At 37.2% G+C, this 21365-nt stretch overlaps 2 protein-coding genes across 2 annotated transcripts in view; both read left to right on the top strand.

The window, feature by feature from the left end:
* LOC137734221 (lysine-specific demethylase JMJ26-like) overlaps positions 1 to 1093 on the top strand; it is a 15977-nt gene extending 14884 nt beyond the window's left edge. The window contains exon 12 of the mRNA XM_088697354.1: positions 595 to 1093. Within this exon, the coding sequence (XP_088553480.1) occupies positions 595 to 1093 (499 nt within the window). The remainder of the gene's footprint in view (positions 1 to 594) is intronic.
* Positions 1094 to 8407: 7314 nt separating this feature from the next.
* LOC137735285 (lysine-specific demethylase JMJ26-like) lies at positions 8408 to 19730 on the top strand. Its single transcript, XM_088697921.1, has 13 exons — positions 8408 to 9250; positions 9345 to 9460; positions 9856 to 9949; positions 10040 to 10181; positions 11191 to 11254; positions 11345 to 12089; positions 12930 to 13259; positions 16041 to 16379; positions 16899 to 16971; positions 17082 to 17167; positions 17522 to 17641; positions 18046 to 18107; positions 18230 to 19730. The coding sequence occupies exons 1-13, from the start codon at positions 8744 to 8746 to the stop codon at positions 19557 to 19559; spliced, it is 4008 nt and encodes a 1335-aa protein (XP_088554047.1). The 5' UTR covers positions 8408 to 8743; the 3' UTR covers positions 19560 to 19730.
* The last annotated feature ends 1635 nt before the right edge of the window (positions 19731 to 21365 follow it).

Raw genomic sequence — 21365 nt, 5'->3', positions numbered from 1 at the left:
TTTTGTGAGCTTTCTTTAAGAGTGTGCTCTATTTTCTTCTTCTTGGGATCATTAGAGTTATCTTGGATACTCTTCTTATTCAACATATCCTTCTTAGTATCTTACGGCTTGGTACTCTTAAACTTCTTATCGAACATTCGATTCATGGTCTCATTAAGTTTGTGCCTCATGAGCCAATGCATGGCTGCAGCGGTGTAGCCTGCCATTTCGTTTTTATGCCTTAACAGCTGTGGCATTGAAAATAAGACATGACAGGACCATCCTTTTTTTTTCCCTCTTTCGATCCTTTGTTGATATCACGATTTATGAATGCTTACATGGGGTTGGAATCGCTACATATAACAATTCAAAAGGTTGTTTTGTTTGATCTCATCGAGTATTATGAACCGAAAGTAATTTCTTGATTTAGAGACACCGAGCGACACCAATTAGTGCTTAAAATAAGAAACACTAGTATTGTCATATACAGACATGCAAAGGTCCAGTTGAAGTAGGAAGTAATATTGCAATGATCCATAAATTGATGGATCAATTTGCAAACGGCGTGTTCTTATTTGTTTTATTGGATTTTCCTCTTTGAATTTTGTTTTTTAGGTTTCAGCACGAATTAAGGGGTGAGGACGAAATGCTTCATGTTTTTTATACGCCTTCAGCGACCCTTGCTGGACTGCGATCCAATGATCATGGAATGAGAGAAAAAGGAAACGCAGAACAACAGGGAGAAGAGGAGGATGCTGCAGTTCTCGAGCAGCAGCCTTCCCCGTCCCCTGTCGAACTACATAGCATTGGACATGCATGGAGACAAGGAACTGTAGCCCAGCAGGGAGAAGAAGAGGATGCCGAAGTTCTTGGGTGGCAGACTTCTCTGCCCCCTGTTGGAGTACACAACATTGACCGTTCATGTATATCAGAATTCACACAGCAGGGAGAAGAAGAGGATGCCGAAGTTCTTGAGTGGCAGACTTCTCTGCCCCCCGTTAGAGTACACAACATTGACCGTTCATGTATATCAGAATTCACACAGCAGGGAGAAGAGGAGGACGCCGAAGTTCTCGTGCATGCCATATCTGATTCTAATGTCAAGCTTTCATAAACATATCTGATTATCTTGCTTTCATGTGAAGTCTCATACACATGAATGATGTGGTTGGATTTTTTCAGTGGAGGGTTTTGATTGGTTTCGATTATAGTCGGTTTTAATTTATTTTTAAAAGTTTTAAGAGTGGATATTTGTTTGCTAATCCTTTTGCTGAAGTGTGAATAAATAATTTTTCATCATGTTTTGTTTCGGTTCGTTAGTTGCATTGACAGAGATGTATCTATTGCACCTTATCATGTGTTAGGGAAATTTAACGAAAGGAATGCTGGAGATGGAATAAGCTGGTTGTGACAGAGCTAAAAATTGCAGCAAAAGTTTAAAAAGATAAATTGGGGTTGAGCAGACATGCATTAGTCCAAAAAAGGTTTATGTAGTGCACATCAAAACTGCACATTTAATTTGCACAACTGAATAAGAATCGTTAGATTAATTAATCAAACGGTTCTTATTCAATATGTGCACTGATTTTATTGTGTATTAAGCTAAAATCTTTGTTCGAAATTTAAATATATCATCTCACAGGTCGTCTATTTGGTTCACGGATTAAGATACTTACGTGAACCAATGAAATAAATATTTTCAACAACTTATGGTATAATTTTGTTGTGTATTGGAGAAAAACCCTTCCTTAGAGATTTATATATATCATCTCGCATTTTAGGGTTTGTTTGCTTACGGATCTAGATACTTATGTGAACCAAATGATGGAATAAATATTTTCAAATATAGAACCATTAGACCTTCTCCAACAATGACCTAAAACCTAAAATCCCCCCCCCCCAAAAAAAAATCTACTCCAACCCATGACCTAAAATTAACCTAAAACCTAAAACTTATTCTGAGGCCAAATACCAGCCCAATTTTAGGTCACAAAGCAAAATGGGTCCCACCAACTGAGACTGAAACAGGGGCTGTGAAGCCCACTGCCCAGCGTCCAATCGCCCACACAGTGAAATCATCCTTGCACGTGCCAGAGAGGGATATAAGCCGAGCCCACCCACGTGGGGTTGTCCCCCGGGTGTCAGTCAATTATGTAGCCCAACGGCTACTTTTTTTCAATCCAACGGCTGGATTTAAATGGGCCGTTGGTTAATCCAACGGTCCAAGTTCAAATTTTTTTTTTTAGTTTTATATTTATATATTTATTGAATCCAACGGCTTAGATCGAATATAATCAAATCTAACGGTAAAAAAAAAAAGATCTAACGGTCCAAATTTAAATCCAACGGCTAAAATAATTTAAAACAATTATTTAACTTAAAATTCAACCAAAAACTCTATAAATACCTATGTATTTGTTCAAACATCCACACAAAACTCACTTTTCTCCTACAATTCTTCCAATTTTTCTTTCTACCATTTCTTCTCATTTCCAAATTTTTCAAGATGGAAAAAGAGCATGTTAGAGGTCGTAATTGGACCTTTGACGAAGATATTGCTTTATATTTGGCATGGATTTCTGTTAGCGAAGATGGTGCCGTCGGCACGAACCAAAATAGAAAGGTTTTGAGGGGTAAAATCGTTGATAAGTTCCATGAAAACTCCAACGTCGGTCAAAGGGAAGTTGGCGGTGTTTATGATCGGTGGAATGGGCGCCTCAGAAATTGTGAGTTTATTTGTTAATATTTTAGTTGTCATGTACATAATAGTATTTTGCAACTAATTGTTTTTATTTATTTGTTGCATAGGGTGACAAAGTAATGGCAATTTACAAGACAAGAACTACACAAAAAAATCAAGCTTTTAAGTTGCATCATGCTTGGAATATCCTCAAGGATTGTCTGAGGTGGGAAACCGATGAGAACCAACAATGTGGAATATTATTTCATAGTGAAGCCCCACCTCCAAATGATGTTAATGAAGGTGTGAATTTTGCCGACAATGAAGGTGTTGAACAAATGACCCCAACTTCTTCTTTTGCAAGGCCCCCAGGTAGAGATAAGAAAAAGGGAGCAAAGAGAAAAGGGAAGTCCCAAGATCCGACATGTGCCCAATTTGCTAGCTAAATGGTAATAATGAACGAAAACCAGTGCCGTCGGCAAGAAGAACCGGCCCAAATGCTTTTGGCCATGAAGGAAGAAGGGGATAAGGAGATGAAAGGTACGAAACTAATTTGATAATGGAGAACCTTGACAAATACACTTCAAAGAGGAAGAGATACTTACGTGGTAAGCAAAATGAAATTTTATGAAGGAATGCCACAATGAGTATATTTCAAGATGATGATTCATCTCAAGACTATCACCCAAGTCCATCACCAAGTCAAGATGGTGGATATCATTATTAAGTTTATGTAGTCCATGAGTTTTCGATTGTATTAAGTTTATGTGGTTTATTGATTGTTTTTTTTATTTTTTAAGTTTATGTGGTTTATTAAATGTCGTTGGTATTAAGTTTATGTGGTTTATCATGATTTTCAATTTAGTGATTTTTCAAAATTTATCGGAATTTAAATATTTTTAGATTAAAATGTTCATAAAATTAATTTAGGATAGTCTACATAATTTTTTTTTAAAGTTAATTTAAAAAAAAAAAGCCTTAATTCATTCTTTGATAATCTGAGGCTAAAATTTTAGGTCAGAAAGGTTGGAATAGAAAAACTATTTCTGGACTAAAACCTAAATTTTCTGAGCTAAATATTTTTAGGTTTTAGGTTACTATTGAAGATGATCTTAGTCTTATTCATGCATTTTTTGTGATAGTAAAGGAAAAAACTTGTAATGGCCTAAATGAGCATGAACATTTTATTTGAAAAGGACCCACATGTGAAACAAATAAGCCATAATTCGAGGTGAAGGTCATTATAAATGTAAGGAATTTGTAGTTTAATTAGTTAAAAGCATTAATTCACCTTACATCTGAATTCATTTTTTTCCTACTTCGTCGTTGCACCCGAGTTCGATTTGCCCCTACTCAACGGTTGCATTCGAGTTCAATTTTCCCCTATCCAACATCACTTGTATCAAAGGACAGTGCAAATCATTAAGTCCAAAATTGTAATTCAACAAAAATATTTAAAACTATCCTAAGTGTATGGAGAGTTTAAATCCCGAACAGGTTCTTAAATAATAATAATAATAATAAATAAATAAAAAAACTATGCACTAGAACAATTTACCACTTGCAAATTGAATAGACTTTTAAGAAATGCAAAATAAGAAAATTTTCAAAGTGTCACGTATCATAATACAAGTGGAGAAACACGAAAAAATATATCGTCATATCCTTCGCTAATATTATGACATGTGGAGTATCCGGCACTTGAAAACATCTTTTCAAGCAAAGGAGAATTTTTTCAATGTGCCAGGAACATGGGTTGATAAACCCAAGTGTCATAATATAAATTTGAATTTTTTTTAGGAAATTGCCAAAATGACCCATCTTCTTGAAAAATCCAACAATATGACAGAAATAGAATTTTTCTAAAACTTACTGTTGGAAGACTATAAATAAATTCGAAAGGACGTGTGTACCTTTTATGCGGAAGTTCGAATCTCAACATGCTCCTCCAAACATGAACAATTGCTTTGGCCCTCCGTGCACGTCTAGAACCTTGCAGGTCGTCGGGTTGGCTACGGTATATCGAGTTGCCCCTTGGTTTTCGCCTCCCAAGACCTAGAGCCGAAAGTGATAGCTCTAAAGACCTAACTAGAATATTTGAACTATGGAAAAGCTTGTGTTTCTTATATTGTTTCTCTCTTCTCCAAAGCCTCCTTTATATAGTGGATGAGAAAAGTGTACAAAGACTGAAAAAACCCATGAAAATTCCAAGTATATTCTAATATGAATATCCCAAGTATATTCTAATATGAATATCTCTTGATTTTCATCTAATTATCACATAGATAATTAGGAGGTTAATATACTCATGTGGGTGGAATATCCTTTGATATTTATTTGTCACATAAGATAAATCCTACACTTACAATTACCAAATTGCTTCTAGGTTACCCAAAAATTTCAACCCTCATTTCTCATTTTGTAGAGAGAGAAACAGAGAGGAGGTGGTTGAAGCTGTTGATGAGCAAACTTCACAGCTTCCCGTTGAACGATATAGCATTGGGTGTGAATTGAGAGAGGAAGAAGATGGAGGAAGGCAAGATGGAATGGAAAAAGAGGAGGTACAAGTTGTCGAGTAGTAGCATTCAGAAGATAAAGTGGTCCAAGTTTTTGAGCAAACACCTTCACCACCCCTTGTTGAACTAACTTCCATTGGTAATGAATGCATAGAGGAAGGAACTGTAGGACAACAAGGAGGAAGCGAGGAAGAAGAGGATGCCGAAGTTCTCGAGCAGCAACCTTCCCCGCCCCCTGCTGAAGTACATGACATTGCCCTTTCTTGGAGAGAGGAAAGAGCCGGAGAACATGAAGATGGAAGGGGAGAAGAGGAGGATGCACAAGTTTTTGAGCAGCCGCCTTCCCCATCCCCACCCCCTTCTGAACAACATCATTGGTTGTGTCACTTGTGTATGGAGGGAGGAAGGAGCTGGAGCACATGAAGGCAGAAGAGAAGAAGGCGAGAAGGTCTAACTTGCAACGCCCTGGTTCTTTATTCTCTACTGATCTAACTACATTTTCAAAGTACAACGTATGGAAACACCGTCGTCCGAGTAATCAAACAAAATTTCACATCATGGGAAAGATCTCTAGATTTGCAATTGACGAATAGAAAACCATCTTCTTCTGTTTTCCCCATACTCTAGAGGGTGGGAGATTTAGGTGTAAGCCATACCAAATAATTAGGTATTGAATTCAGCATCTAAGTAAGTGAAGCCTAATATTTGAAATGTTGCTAGAAACTACCATTATAAACCGTTTTTATTAGAGAAAATTATAGAAATGGTCCCTCAACATTAACCTAATTGAAGGATGGTCACTCAACTAAAAATATGTGACCATTGGTCCCATAACTTATCAAAATGTGCAGTTACGATCCTTTTCATCAACTCCGTATGAATTTCGTCAAAATGAGTCATGTTGGAAGGACCATTGTTACAATTGAGTTAAAGTTGAGAGACCATTTCTCCATATTTGCCCCTTTCATTCGTCTCACTCATTTTGATGGAAGTTCTAACGGATTTGACAAAAATGATCATAAGTGCACGTTTAGATGAGTTAAGGGACCAACGGTCACACATTTTTAGTTGAAAAATATTTACTCCAATTAAGTTAAAGTTGAAAGACCATTACTACAATTTCCCTTTTTATTAACTTGAAGATACTGGGCATGGGAATTGTGTAAAACAATTGGAAGGAGCCATTTTATGATTCCTTAACTATAGATCTCACAAATTACAATTGCTTTAAAAAATTGAAAATTCACTTTCATATAAAATTTTGGTTTGACTTCATTTTACACCCACCAGGTTTGGGCTGATTTTTAAAATGGATTATAAAGTTTTAATTTTTTCATATTGCTCACTAAAGTATTGAGATTGTTTAAATTTGTGCCCTTGGTCTGATTGATTGTACGATGATTCATTAAATTAATGACATGGTGAGCTTGAGATTCTTATATAGGCTAACATATGAGACACATTTCCACCATATTAACCAAAAACACATCAATTTAATGGATGATTAGATGTTCAAAGAGGTAAAATGTGCAAATTGATACAAATTTTAAAACCTTAAGCTACAATGTGAAAAAAATTAAAATCTCATGGTCGATTTTAAAAATCACCTCCATTTTGAAAGGGGTAAAATATAGTTATAAAATGCTTATTATCTTTTCACTGACATTGTTTTTCTTGTGCCTCCTTACTTTCTACTATCATTTGTAATTAGAAGGTTTATAATCAATTAACTAGATGTGTGAGGATAACTTTGATTACTTTCAAAATAACAAGACATTAAGCCACAACTCATGTGTGAAGAGTAAATAGGAAAAATTAGAGGGACGAAATTTTTCGATGTAATTGTCATAAGATGAAATTATTATTAATTCATTCATATTAAAATACATTACTTTGTAGCACCATGTCGTACGGTCATAGGTTTTCCATCACACATTCATTCACTCTTCATTTATGTCTATCCCAATTTTTTCAACTGCCCCACAACTTGAGACAACCAAACAAAAGGAAAATAAGTGAGTTAATTATTTGCGCAGTGAAATCTTAATAAACTGAAGCTTTCAAAAGATAAAATAATAAAACTTGTTGCAGTTCTATGAGATTATGAATGTAATTGTGTAAATCTTAATGTATCTAGGAATATACTAGAATATTTTTTGGGGTTAAATATTATCATATTAGAGTTAACCTTCCCTATGGTTTTTCTTCCACCTTAGGTTTTATCATAACGATGTTTTGTGAGTTTTACCTTTTATGCATTATTTCGTAGATTTGAGACTCGCATTCGGTTATTGTGTCAACGACTTCATCAACCGTACTTACTTCATTGATGAAGACCTGATGCGCCATTTGTTTGAGTATTTACACACTCAAGAGGGAGTGTTGCAGTCCTACTAGATAAGTAATGTGATTGTATAAATCATAGTGTATCTGAGGATACCTTGAAATATTCTCTAAAGTTAAAATTATCATATTAGAGTTGTAATCCTATTAGATTAAATATTTAACCTTCCCTATTACTATAAATAAAGGGGAGTTTTAACGAAACACTCCCGGTATTATTCACTTTTAACAAAAAATCATATTTTTACATTTCCCTGATAGTATTAACTACATCTTGATGTGTCATTTTTCATTAAAATTAAAGTTTTTTTTTACTTTTCGTTAGTTTTCCTTAAATAAAGACACAAACACTTCATAATTACACATTTCTCTTTCTCTCTCTCTATGATGCACTTTCTCTCTCTGCCTCTATAATTGTTCAGTAAATTATATCTACAACAAAACTGATTATTTATAAATAAAAAATTACTGGATTTGGATCCTCTCCGGATCCCCTCCTTGGGGATCCCGGGGATCAAGGCACAATGATCGTTCATCAAAGATCATGCGGACACAATTAAATGCTTTTTATAATTTTTAAAAGTAAAGCAATATTTGCGTAAAAATCATTTAATTATGACCGCACGATCTTTGATAAACCGTCCTTGTGCCTTGATCCCCAAGATTCCCAGGGAGAGGATCTGGAGAGGATCCAAATCCAAAATTACTAAACCATGAAAATTACATATCAATCACATTGCCGGAAATGATTAAAGACATAGTAATTAGATATTGACGGCATTCTGTATACTGCTGAAAAATAATCATTTCAAGTTTCAAGAATTGAAATTTTGAAAAATAATTATCTTACAAATTTCTATAAAAACAAAAAAGACAAGAAAAAGAAAATAGGGGATGAAAAACTTGGAGTACGGCACAAGCTTTCATTGCAGAAAAAGCTTCAACAGCGTGACAGACTCTGTGAGTAGGGTTTATGGTGGTGCAGTGGAGCCGAGAACTAGAGGACAAAGGCTTTTCAGTGCAATGTTCTTCCTCATGGTGGTCACGCATAGCTGACGACGGTGGCCGACGGCGGTAGGAGCTCTCAATCTTCAAGCGTTAGCCTTGTTGATCTGTGCCCAAAGATTTTGAACTTTCCTTTGGAGAAAAACCCTTCCGCACACAACCCATTGCTCAGTTTTCTTCGAAGAGGCAAGAGTCGGAAGCTGTAGGCGAGCTGAGAGTGATGGGGAAAAACCCAGAAACAAGCTTGGGGGGAAATGGCGGTGGTTCGGAGAAAGGTGAGGGATTTCTGGGAATTCAAAGTGATGGAAAAAAAGGGAGGAAGCGTGGTAGGAAGAGGGGCAGAGATTTGGCGGGTAAAGATGATTGGGTAGCTCCAACTTTGAAGAAACATGGCGGGTCGTGGAGGAGGAGGGCCAGATACTTGGTGGCTGAGAAAGATGTGCAAGGTGAAGGCGGAGGAAGCAAAAATGCCCGAACCAGTAGTGCAAATGGGGCTCGGAATGGTGAGAAATGGGGTCCTACAGTGGGTCCGGGGAACGAGGAAGATTGTGGGGTTGGTGTGTTGGATTTGAAAGAAGGTGAAGGACAAGGGCGTAGTGGTATTGGTGGTGAGGAATTTCATGGAGCTTCGGGTGAGGAACGCAGTACAAGTGAGAAAGTCAAGGGGTCTGCAAGGGGAGTCGAGAAGTCTGTGAGTGCAGAATGCGTAAATAAGCAGAGTTCAAAAGTATGATATTTGTAATTCTCTGTTTTGTGATTGTTCCTTTTTTTTATTTTTTTTATGTGTGATTATGTAATATCTGATTTTGGATCTCTAACAGTTTGTTCAGGAGATGTCTTTGTCTTGCCATCAATGTCAGAGGAATGACAAGGGTAGGGTTGTTCGGTGCAGATTGTGTAAAAGAAAGCGGTTTTGTATCCCTTGCATACAATCTTGGTAAACATCTATTTGCTCAGTCTTTCTGATTCTAACTTGTGAAGGATGTTGGATTGTTTGAATTAATCTTATTGACTAGCCACAATAGTTTGAAGTGGCTTTGTCTTGGTACAATCCAGTACATGTATCTTGAAATGTTGTTTGTCGAAACATGTAAGGTGCTTAGCTGGATTGCTAATTCATTCTGATTTGTAATTCTTAATCCATTTGTTTTACCTTCATTTATTATGAAGTCAAGCAACATATATGGACTTCCGGGAATTTGCTCAGTGTTGATAAACATTTTAAAATCAACTTTCTACGTGTGGTTCTAGGACTCCAAATATTGCAATTAAATGAACTTTTTACTTAGTTTTTATGACTACCTTGTATTATCAAAATTTTGTTTTATGTAGGTATCCTCAAATGTCAGAGGATGCCATTGCTGAGGCTTGTCCTGTATGCCGTCAAAATTGCAATTGCACAGTATGCTTACATAAACCTTCTCAGGTCAGTTTACCTTTGCTGGACGTCTCCTGGATTTTTCCTTGTTCATTACTTAAGAGGAAGTTTGATAAAATTTTATGGTTTTTTATGTAGTATTTGAGGAACCTTGAATTCAACATTTCCGAAGATGAAAGGGTTGAGCACTCTATGTATTTGGTTCAAACATTGCTTCCATTCTTGAAAAGGATTAATGATGAACAAATGACCGAGATGGAAATGGAGGCTACAAGACAAGGTATATTCTCTCTTTGTCAGACAGGTGTTTAAACTCATTAACCTGCAACTCCTTTGATGGGGTGGGTTGATGATGCAGATACAGGGACTGGAATTTTCTCTAAAACTGTTGGAGCCAAGGAATTCATAAACAAGAATCTCAAAAAACTGTCAAAAGCACAGACGCTCTTAGTAAAATATTGAAACTTACTATTGAAATATGATTGCAGTTCAGCTGCTCACTTAATGACTGTTTAAGGTGGCCGGAATTATTTAGGCAGCTAGTGTCTATTTATGTTCTTTGAATCTTCTGAAACAAACCCAGAAAAGCAGAATTTGAAAAGTGTCAAGGATTTGATTGAAAGTATTTTTCCAATAGTCTGATATGCTAACATTGTTGACGTTTCAAGAAATTTATTTACAAATTCTAGGCCACTAGATCATGTTGCAAGAAAATTGGAGAAAAAGTTTGGTTTTTGTGCATAAAAATGAATTGACTTGAGTCTTATTTGCAATTTGCAATATTGTTTGTTGGGGACATAAATGGAATTCAAGGTTTTTCTATTTCTCTAATTGTGCCCCTTTATAACTCCACCCAAAAGATTTTCAAAACTTCCCAATCTTATCTAATATTTTGAAAAGGACATGGTTATAACTTTGTTTTCAGATGACCGCAACGAAGAATTTTTTTTTTTTGGCTGAGGAGTGTATGATTAGAAGATGCCTTTGTGTGAAGAACTTTCTGGTGAAAAAGACCTTTTCACACGCTTGTGCACATATAAGTAGCTATATATTTTAGTTTTCAGTACATTACATTCATTTTTTGTCATTCCGATTTTGTTAGTTGAGGCCACTGTTGAATCTTGGATGGATCTGTTTCCCATGGAGAAACACGTGAAATTGTCTTACCAGTTCACAGAAGATGTGATAAGCATGAGTTTGTTACCCTTTATATGAAAGACCTAACATACAAAATTTTGGTGGAACATTTTGCATTCTTGTAACTTGCTTTTGGATGTTCACATGGACAGGGCTTTCTATTTCAGAGCTAAAGATACAGAGTTCAGACTGCCTTGAGGATGAGCGTGCATACTGGTAGAGCCTTTACCGTAACTCTTCTAAATTAATTTTCTTCCATATACCTACTAAGCATTCAGATTTGACCTTTTTGTTTTCCTTTTTCAGCAACAACTGCAAAACTTCTATTGTTGATTTACACAGAAGCTGTCCTCTATGCTCATATGATCTTTGCCTCATCTGTTGCCGAGAAATTCGAGATGGATGCCTGCTGGGAGCTAGAGAGGAAGTGATTATTAAATATATCAATCAGGGCCTAGACTATTTGCATGGTGGAAAAGGGGATACAGTAGATCTGCCTTCTGAAGTTAACACCAAGTGTCATGCAGGGTCAACATATGACTGGAAAGCAAATTCAGATGGAAGCATTGTTTGCCCCCCAAAAAACATGGATGGTTGCGGTCATAGTTTTCTAGAATTGAGATGCATGTTTGCCGAAAATCACGTCAGAGAGTTGGTGAAGAAAGCTGAAGGAATTGCTCAAACTTACAAACTTATGCATGCGGCTGGAACTTCTGCACATCAGTGTTCATGTTGCAACTCTGTCAGTGGTGTTGACATGAGCAGCAATAAGTTAAGGGAAGCAGCTTCTCGAGAGGGATCGGATGACAACTATTTGTACTGTCCAAGAGCTACTGATATTCAACATGAAGATTTTAAGCATTTTCAATGTCATTGGATCAGAGGTGAGCCTGTGATTGTGAGCAATGTGCTTGACACTGCATCAGGTTTAAGCTGGGAACCATTGGTCATGTGGCGCGCTTGTCGTCAGCAACATACTAGGCATGATAAACTCAAAAATAATAGGCATGTCAATCAAGTGAAGGTCATTGATTGCTTGGATTGGTGTGAGGTTAGTATCATTTGTCTACCAAGCTTTTGTACCTTGTACATGGTTCTTTATTTTATTAACTCTTGTGTTCTTATAAAAAATAAAAAAAATTGCACTTGTTTTTTCAGTTGCTTACTACTGGTTATGATGTTTTAATCTCTTTCACTTTTTAAAGTTCTAGCAAGAGAATGCTAAGAAGTATCTATATATGTGGTTGTCATCAATTCAGGGGTTTGGAAACTATGGTGGTGAACTATTGCTGGGTTCTTATTTTACTGCTTTGCACAGTTTGAATAAGTACAGATTTTGGTCACTGGCTTAAATTATAAATTCTTGTAATAAGCGTTCCTTTGCTCATGAGCCTTGAGTTCCAAGTTTTTTTGTTTCTACATATGGCAGAGTCTATATTTTTATGTTAGTGTAGAGTAGTGTGACTCATTAATCAAAGAGGAGACAACAAATATAGGTGGAGTGGTGTTCGGTATAATTAACTATGAACCGAGTAAAAAAAAAAAAAAAAAATTAAGCTTACAATTTATTATGTACAAAAGTAAGAATTAAGCACAAAAGAAAGTTAAATTAATCCCTCAAACTCTGAAATTAGGAAGATTCGATTACTTATTAGATCACGTAGAGTTTTGGGTTTTGTTCAGACTTATGTAAGTTCTAAATCTGTTACAGATTACTGCAGAAAGGGAGTTCTTATTCAAGCAATTGATTAGGCATTGTAGATATCTTTCCATTTTTTTCACTCATAGTATAGAATCAGTCTTTGTTTGAAACTGCAAAAAGCTGTAATTATTCTTGATGGTTTGATACCTTTGATTTTGATTTGTAAACTATATGTTATATGAAATGCAGCTAGATATCAATATCCGCCAATTTTTTACTGGATATTCAAAAGGCTGTTTTGATAGGCAAATGTGGCCTCAGATGCTGAAACTCAATGATCCATCCCTGGATGAATCTTGTCAGAAGCGTGTTCCTCGTCACTGTGCTGAGTTCATTTGTTGCTTGCCATTTAAGGAATATACTCACCCCCGCAGAGGCGTTTTGAATCTTGCTGTGAATTTGCCTATGGGATGTGTAAAGCCAGATATGGGGCCGAAGATGTATATTGCTTATGGTGTTTCCCAGGAGCTTGGACGTGGAGACTCTGCAACCAAGCTTCACTACAATTGCTGTGATGTGGTGTGTTTGGCTGTTCTACATTACTGCTATTTTTATCCTCTTTGGGTTTGCATCTAGCTGTGTTCACGGTCCATTTGACCTTTCTTATATGTTTGAATCTTCACTGGAGTACATATCGGTTTACTACCTGGACATAATTTTGGAGTCAAAATCTACAAAGCTGGTTTGCAGTTTGCTTCTCTGTCTCTTTTTGGAAGTTTTTCATACTTATACTTGTATCTAGGACTTGTTTAATCGGCATCTCAGTGAGGTCCGGCTAGTTGTCGAATAATTTTCCTGTGATGAAAATTTAGCAATTTGGAAAATGAAGTGCAAGAGTAGTAGGATCTAGTTGTACAATGACTTAGAGTTCTCCTTACTTTTGTGCTGACTGTAATGTTTGAGTTACCAATTCTAAACTCTCGTCCTTGTTCTTTTATTTTTATTTTTTATTGTAGAATTCTAACTCTTGGCTTGTGCATCATATGTTATACATACCAAGTCTCTTGAATTTCATTCTTCATTTTGGTAGTTTTTGAGAAGCACAGACACTGTAGACAATGGTTCAGCACAATAGTGACACAATACAACAACAAAGCCTTATCCCACTAAGTGGAGTCGGCTATTTGAATCCTAGAACGCCATTGCGCTCGGTTCTGTGCCATGTCTTCTGTTAGATCCAAGTAGTCCAAATTTTTTCTTAGAGTCTGTTTCCAAGTCTTCCTAGGTCTTCCTTTACCCCTTTACCCCTTTACCCCTTTGGCCGTAAGCCTCTGTCTTGTACTCGCATCTTGTAACTGGAGCATTTGTAGATGTTCGTTTCACATGTCCAAATCACCTTAACCTATTCTCTCTCATCTTATCTTCAATTTCGGCTACTCCTAATTTGCCTCGTATATCCTCATTCCTAATCTTGTCCTTTCTTGTGTACCCACACATCCAACGAAGCATTCTCATCTCCGCTACACTCATTTTGTGTACATGTTGATGCTTCACTGCCCAACATTCTGTGCCATAAAGCATTGCCGGTTTTATTATCGTCCTATAAAATTTTCCCTTGAGCTTTAGTGGCATATGACAGTTTCACAACACACCTGATGCAGTCTTCCACTTCATCCATCCAACTTGTATTTTGTGATTGAGGTCTCCACCCAATTCTTCTTCTTTTGCAAGATAGATCCAAGATAGCGAAAGCGTTTGTTCTTTGGTACTTCTTGATCTCCAATCCTCATCCCTAACTTATTTGCACCTTCGTTCCCCCTGAACTTGCACTCCATATACTCTGTTCTTGACCTACTTAGCCGAAGTCCTTTAGATTCCAATACTTCCCGCCAAGGGTTAAGCTTCGCATTTATTCCCGCCAAAGGTTAAGCTTCGCATTTACTCCCTCCTGAGTTTCATCTATCAACACTATATCGTCTGCAAAAAGCATACACTAAGGAATATCATCTTGAATATGTTCAGTTAACTCATCAATTACCAATGCAAAAGGGTAAAGACTTAAAGATGAGTTTTGATGTAGCCCTACAGTTGTGGGAAAACTTTCGGCTTGTCTTTCATGAGTTCTTGCAGTAGTCCTTGCTCCATCATACATATCCTTTATAACTTGGATATATGCTACTTGTACTCCTTTCTTCTCTAAAATCCTCCAAAGAATCTCTCTTGGGACCCCCTATCATACATTTTTTTCCAAATCTATAAATACCATGTGCAAATCCTTTTTCATATTTCTATATCTTTCCATCGATCTTCGTAAGAGATAGATTGCCTCAATGGCTAAGCACCCTGGCATGTACCTAAATTGATTGTCTGAGACCCCTGTCTTTTGCCTCGGTCTATGCTCAATTACTCTCTTCGATAGCTTCATTGTATGACTCATTAACTTAATACCCCTATAGTTCATGCAATTTTGTACATCGCCCTTATTTGGTAGATAGGCACCAAAGTTCTTTTTCGCCACTCATTTGGCACCTTCTTCGTTTCCAAAATCTTATTGAAAAGGTTTGTGAGCCATGTTGTACCTGTCTCTCCCAAGACATTCCACACTTCGATCAGTATATCATATGTGCCCACTGCTTTTCTATGCTTCATCTTTTTCAAGGCTACAACCACTTCTTCTTTCCTGATTCAGCGGTAGAAGGAGTAATTTAAACACTCTTCGGAGTTACTCAACTCCCCCGAAGAAGTACTCCTTTCATGTCCTTCATTGAAAAGATTATGGAAATAAAACAACAAAGGGATATATTATCAATTTTGGAGTATTTTAAATATTATAAGGTTAATAGATTTCATGTCAAAAGAATTAATTCCATTAGGAATATCAAAAAACTCTCCCGCATAATTGCATGCCACTGTTGTACCCCTTGTTGTTCTATGCTCTGTTTTATTTGTGATTGGTGTAACGTGCCTGAAGTGTGTTTCAGTGTCTGTGTTGTTTAGGTGTTCAACACCACACCCAGGGAAAGTTTTATGCTTCCCAAATGAGTCTTATGGTTGGTGGTTTGTCGAAGTACTTTGGTTGGTGGTTTGTTATTGTACTGATATGATTAAGTATAAATGTGAAGGATTTATAGAAACGTCACCATTGGTTTTACAGTCATATTTGATATTTCAATCAATTGGATATGTTGTAATGTTTGTTTCTTGCATTTTTATTTTTTAGTTAGAAATCATTGCTGAAAACTTTTTTTGGTGAATTTTTTAATTTAGTAGCATTCTGCAAGCTCAGGGTTCTTTCTTTTTTGTTCTCCTCTTCTGCATATTGTAACTTCAATATATGTTGTCCTGAATAACTTGTCTCAGGTGAACATTTTGACAAATACTACTGAAGTGGCCCCCCTTACTCCCAAGCAAATGGAGACTATGAAAAGGTTGAAAAAGAGGCACATTGAACAAGACAGAAGGGAAATTTTTGGAAATTTTCAGACCGTGGAAGAAAATGTTGATAGTAACCAGTCTGGCGATTCTGGTGTGTCTAGGTTGAATGGTGAAGGTTTTTCAGAGGGTTCCAAGTCTGAAAAGAATATAGAGGGTGGTGCTTTATGGGATATTTTCCGGCGTGAAGATGTTCCTAAGCTGAACGATTATCTTCAGAAGCACTGCAAGGAATTCAGGCATACTTTCTGTTGTCCAGTGCAGCAGGTAATCAGTTGCTCATGAATTGTTGGGGTTTAGCTAATGAGCTAGGAGTAACAGAGAGGGGAGTGAAGGTTCATCCCATATTGGGGAAAGTATGCATTCTTAGTCATAAAAGAGTACAATCGCATAAGCACCCTAACTCTTACAACGTAACATTTCCTTGATACTACTTTCGACAAATGTGACAATAAGCCAATAAGGAAATCTCAGCTTGCTTTTATTTCTAGACACAACCCATATATGAGTATGAACTATTTCACAGCGGTTGATTATATGCTTAAGTTCTCTACGAACAAAGAAACATGATGGTGATTCTAGAATAGACAAGGACTCAAATACTGGATTGGACTACAACTTAAATGAGCTATGACCAGGACGGTAGTGCCACCATAAAGGAGAAACACTTTCGTGTAAAATGAGAGAGCTAAATATCATGGACTCCAAGCCATCCTTCTCATGTTTCTTTCTCATGTTTTTGTTTATGGTAATGTGTTTCCAACTTTTTTTTTTTTTTTTTGGCAGGTTATTCATCCCATACACGACCAAACCTTTTATCTGACAATGCAGCACAAAAGGAAGCTGAAGGAAGAATATGGTTGCTTCGAGATATATATATATATATATATTTATGTGTAGTTGAATTTAAATTTATAGTCTGTCGGAGTTACAATTTATAAATCTTATATTCTTGTGCTATCTTTCCAGGGATTGAACCGTGGACATTTATCCAGAAACTTGGAGATGCTGTTTTAATTCCTGCAGGATGTCCACACCAAGTGAGAAACTTGAAGGTAACTTGTATTTTATCGATTATATGATTCTTTCCTTGCAAAACCATCAATGCCTACTATTCAATTCATGAGCTTTCTTAATGAGTTATGAAGAGACCCATTCCAGAATTGATGTTCTTTCAATTTTGAGGGTGATAAATTTGTTGTCCATCTAAAATTGAAAGAAAAGATTATTATCTTTGAGATATTTTCATTCACGCTCTCTCTCGAAAGTCTAAACTCTATTCTTATCAATCTCTCATCGAGCACTCTTGCTCTGTGTGTTAAATAAGAAATTTGTTCAGATTGGTTCATTTGAATCATTTCAATACGTCAGATATGAATAAATATTGACAATGTCATATTTCTCCTCAGCCATGCATTAAAGTTGCACTTGAATTTGTCTCACCTGAAAATGTCGGTGAGTGCATTCGGTTGACCGATGAGTTCCGCACACTTCCAAAAAATCACAGGGCTAAAGAGGACAAATTGGAGGTATGTCGTCCTTTGTAGATATACGTTTGGTTTGTCACACCAAATTGTACATCACTTGTTCTAATTTGAGTTATGGGTGGATTTTTCTTTATCCGCTGGGTTGGCATGAATTGTTCAATCATTGTGCCTAGAGCTTCCCCTTTTTTATGTACTTTTTGTATTCATTTGGGTGGTTCATTTTTGGTGTCAATTCAAGATCCTTTTTACCTGAGCGTCTGCCTGATTCAACTAGTATTTCCTTTTCCATGTTCTCTTAGATGTATTTTATAGAGACAATACCTAATTAGGCGATCATTAACTTTAAACAATTCTGGTTTGGACAAAGGGTTGTGGTGGAGACATGAGAATATCTGATGTGAAAGAATTCTTTTTATTGAGGCCTTACTGTTCTGCTCTTGAAACAGGTAAAGAAAATGATTTTGCATTCTGTCCATCAGGTTGTGGAGAAGTTGGATACAAATATGAGGTTAGTCAATTAGTTAATGGATTTTCTTGGATGGATTAATGGATGAACAAATCTGAATATAGGTTTAAGTCCCAACTTGTTTCTCCTGTTTGGATTTTGTTTTTGATGTTCCGCGGCATCAGACATGGATTGAGAAATGAAGCTGTGGAAAGACCAAAAAAAGGAGAGAAGAGGAGGAAGTCGAAGCTGTTGACAAGAAGGCCGCAGAAGGGAGGGGTGAAGAATAGGAGGTCCAAAGTTGTTGAGGAGCAGCGTTCACTGCGCCCTCCTGAACAATGCAGACATGTACGTGCATGGAGAGAGGAAGAATCTTCCGGACAACAAGAAGGAATGGAAAACGAGGAGGTTCAAGTTGTTGAGGAGCGTTCACTGCCCCCTCTTGAACAATGCAGAAATGTGCATGCATGGAGAGAGAAAGAATCTTCTGGACAACAAGAAGGAATGGAAATTGAGGTTCAAGTTGTTTTGGAGCAGCAGTCTTCACAGCCACCTGTTGAACTATGTAGAATTGAACATGCATGCAGAAGGAGTGGTGATGAGGAAGAGGCCCATGGATCCAAGGAGCAGCGATTCTTACTTCCTGCACTGCCCCCTCTTGAACGATGCATAAATGTGCACGAGGAAGAATCTTCCAGACAACAAAAAGGAATGGAAATCAAGGAGGTTCAAGTTGTTCAGGAGCAGCGTGCACTGCCCCCTCTTGAACAATGCAGAAATGCGCATGCATGGAGAGAGGAAGAATCTTCCGGACAACAAGAAGGAATGGAAATTGAGGAGGTTCAACCTGTTTTGGAGCAGCAGACTTCACGGCCACCTGTTGAAATAGGTAGAATTGAAAAGGCATGCAGAAGGGAAGAAGCTGGAGGACAGACAGAAGGAAGTGGTGATGAGGAAGAGGCCCAAGGATCCGAGGAGCAGCGATTCTTACTTTCTGCACATTCCACTGTTCAAGAGCGAAGCATTGGACATGCATGGAGAGAGCTAGAAGGTGGAGGACAACAACAAAAAGGAAGGGCAAAAGGGGAAGAGTCAGTTGCGAAGAAGCCTCCACAATCATCACAGGCTGAAGAAGAGGATGATTTGATTATTGTGGACAAGCCTCCACAATCATCACAGTCTGAAGAAGACGACGATGACGTGGTTATTGTAGAGAAGCCTTCGCAATCATCACATTCACGAGTATCTAGACACACCAATGTTGGTCTTGTTACATTGGTGAAGTATCTCGATAACCTCACTGAGCGCATTACACATTTTGAACAGACAACAGAACAGAGGGATAGAATACAGAATCCTGAATTCCAGCATATCCGTTCAGAGCTTTTGACTTTAGCTTCCCGTCTTGGTTACACAACTCATCCGAGAGAGCCTGACATCCCACCATCATTGTCTCAGTCACCAAAAGAAGGCTGTCCGCCTCTCCTTGTTTACCGAAGAAGATCCACCGGCTAAAGATTTTTAGATTTAGGATTTGTTTCTTGTCTTGGATGATGCATACAAGCTTTGGATTAACGGTGCACTTTCTGTGTTAGTGTGGTTAATTAAGCAGTGACTAATTATGTTGAGATTCACTGAACGATTACAGTTGATTATGGAATCAAAATTCTAATTCTGTGCTGCGTATTTGACATTAGAATTGTCGGGTCAGGACTCGAAAAACTCTTCTTGAGGAAGCCTTGGGCTCAAAGCTACTTCCATGTTTTGTTTCAGAGTTTTCTGCAAATAGTTTCTTCTTTTGAGGTTCTACTTTGGTGATGTAGATTTTGAGAACATAAATTTATACTTTTGAAGTCCAATGGACTGCATAGTAAATACTCAGAAGGACAATTCTATTAGGACCTAACAATTTTCTTGTGAGACTTGACTTAGGGATGGATTTTGCTTGACTCTCAAATTCTAGTGTATTCAATATAGAATTATAAGGAGTCAATAAAAATCACTTGTATTGAATAGACACTATTTATGACTTCTTAAAAGTCTATGAAAATCTTGTCGTATTTAATTATGACTTTTTGTAAGTCTACAAAAAACGAGATGTATTCAAAATTTCATTTATTTTAAAGGATTTTAAAAGTCATGGGTTTTGATGGACTTTGAGTACTTTTATATGTAAGTTTTTTGTCATAGTAAATTCAACCTCTCCCCTAAGATTTTGATGTATTTTATATTTTTCTAATTCTTTAATGATATACTCCACCAGCCATCTTAATGCAATGACTATTGTTATCATCACTTTCATCACCAGGTCACCACCACCACCTTACCATGATCATCTCCACCCCCACCGCCACCACTTTCATCATCACCGCCACCATAGTTATTGCCATGAGCATTATCACCATTCCTACTATGACCACCACCTCTATCACCATTACCACCGTCCCCATCCTTTTTCCTCCACCACCCACACATCACCCCGCCACCACAATCACCTCTCATACTATTATGAACACATTAACTATTATGAACACATTATGCCAATTATCATCTCCCTCACAACCATTTGGAGTATTGACGTTGCTTCAAATGTGGGCATATGTCACGTCAACACTTAACATATAACTACACAATGAAATTGACGGAAGGTTAGATTGGTGCAATTCAGAAGTCACGTCATGTAATATTTGAAAATTGAAACCTCGTGGCTCATTTTACAAATGACCCAAACCTTGTGGTGTAAAATGCGGTTTAACCCTTTTTTGCTGTTCTCCTTTTATATCTACTAGCCTTTCTACACATGCTCATGTGGGTGCGAAAGACCTTTTATAAAAGTGCTGATAAGCCCACCCCCATTATCTTATTTCCCTACCCACATTTTAGTATAAATTTTATTGTCAAGTTTACCCTCTTGTAAACGACATGTAAGGACCAAAACAAAAATGTACCGCAGATTGCCAATTTCCTTATGCCCACTGCAAATTGCCAGATTGCCCATTTCTTGATGTCAGTTCTCTATCTCTGTAAAAGAAAAAAATATTCTTGTCTCTTTCAATTTAATTATTGTGTCTTTCTGGGACGAAATCCCATCTCTTGTAAACAAGTATCTCGACTTCCATTTTTTCTTTCTCCAAAACCCTAATTCCAGGGATCAAATCAAATACGAACCAACCGATCATATATGACCCATCACTGCTTCATAAGATCCATGGCTTCAAACTCTCTATCCTCCCAACCACTTCTTTGGTTCTAATCCCAACCCAAACCTCACATCCCTTCTCTCTCATTTCCCTTCTTTCTAAAACTTTAAATACATAACAT

This window comes from Pyrus communis, chromosome 7, assembly GCF_041283825.1.
Source record: "Pyrus communis isolate YQ-2024b chromosome 7, ASM4128382v1, whole genome shotgun sequence".
NCBI lineage: Eukaryota > Viridiplantae > Streptophyta > Magnoliopsida > Rosales > Rosaceae > Pyrus > Pyrus communis.
Note: the sequence above shows the minus strand (reverse complement) of the source record. Positions and strands in the feature narration are given on the sequence as shown.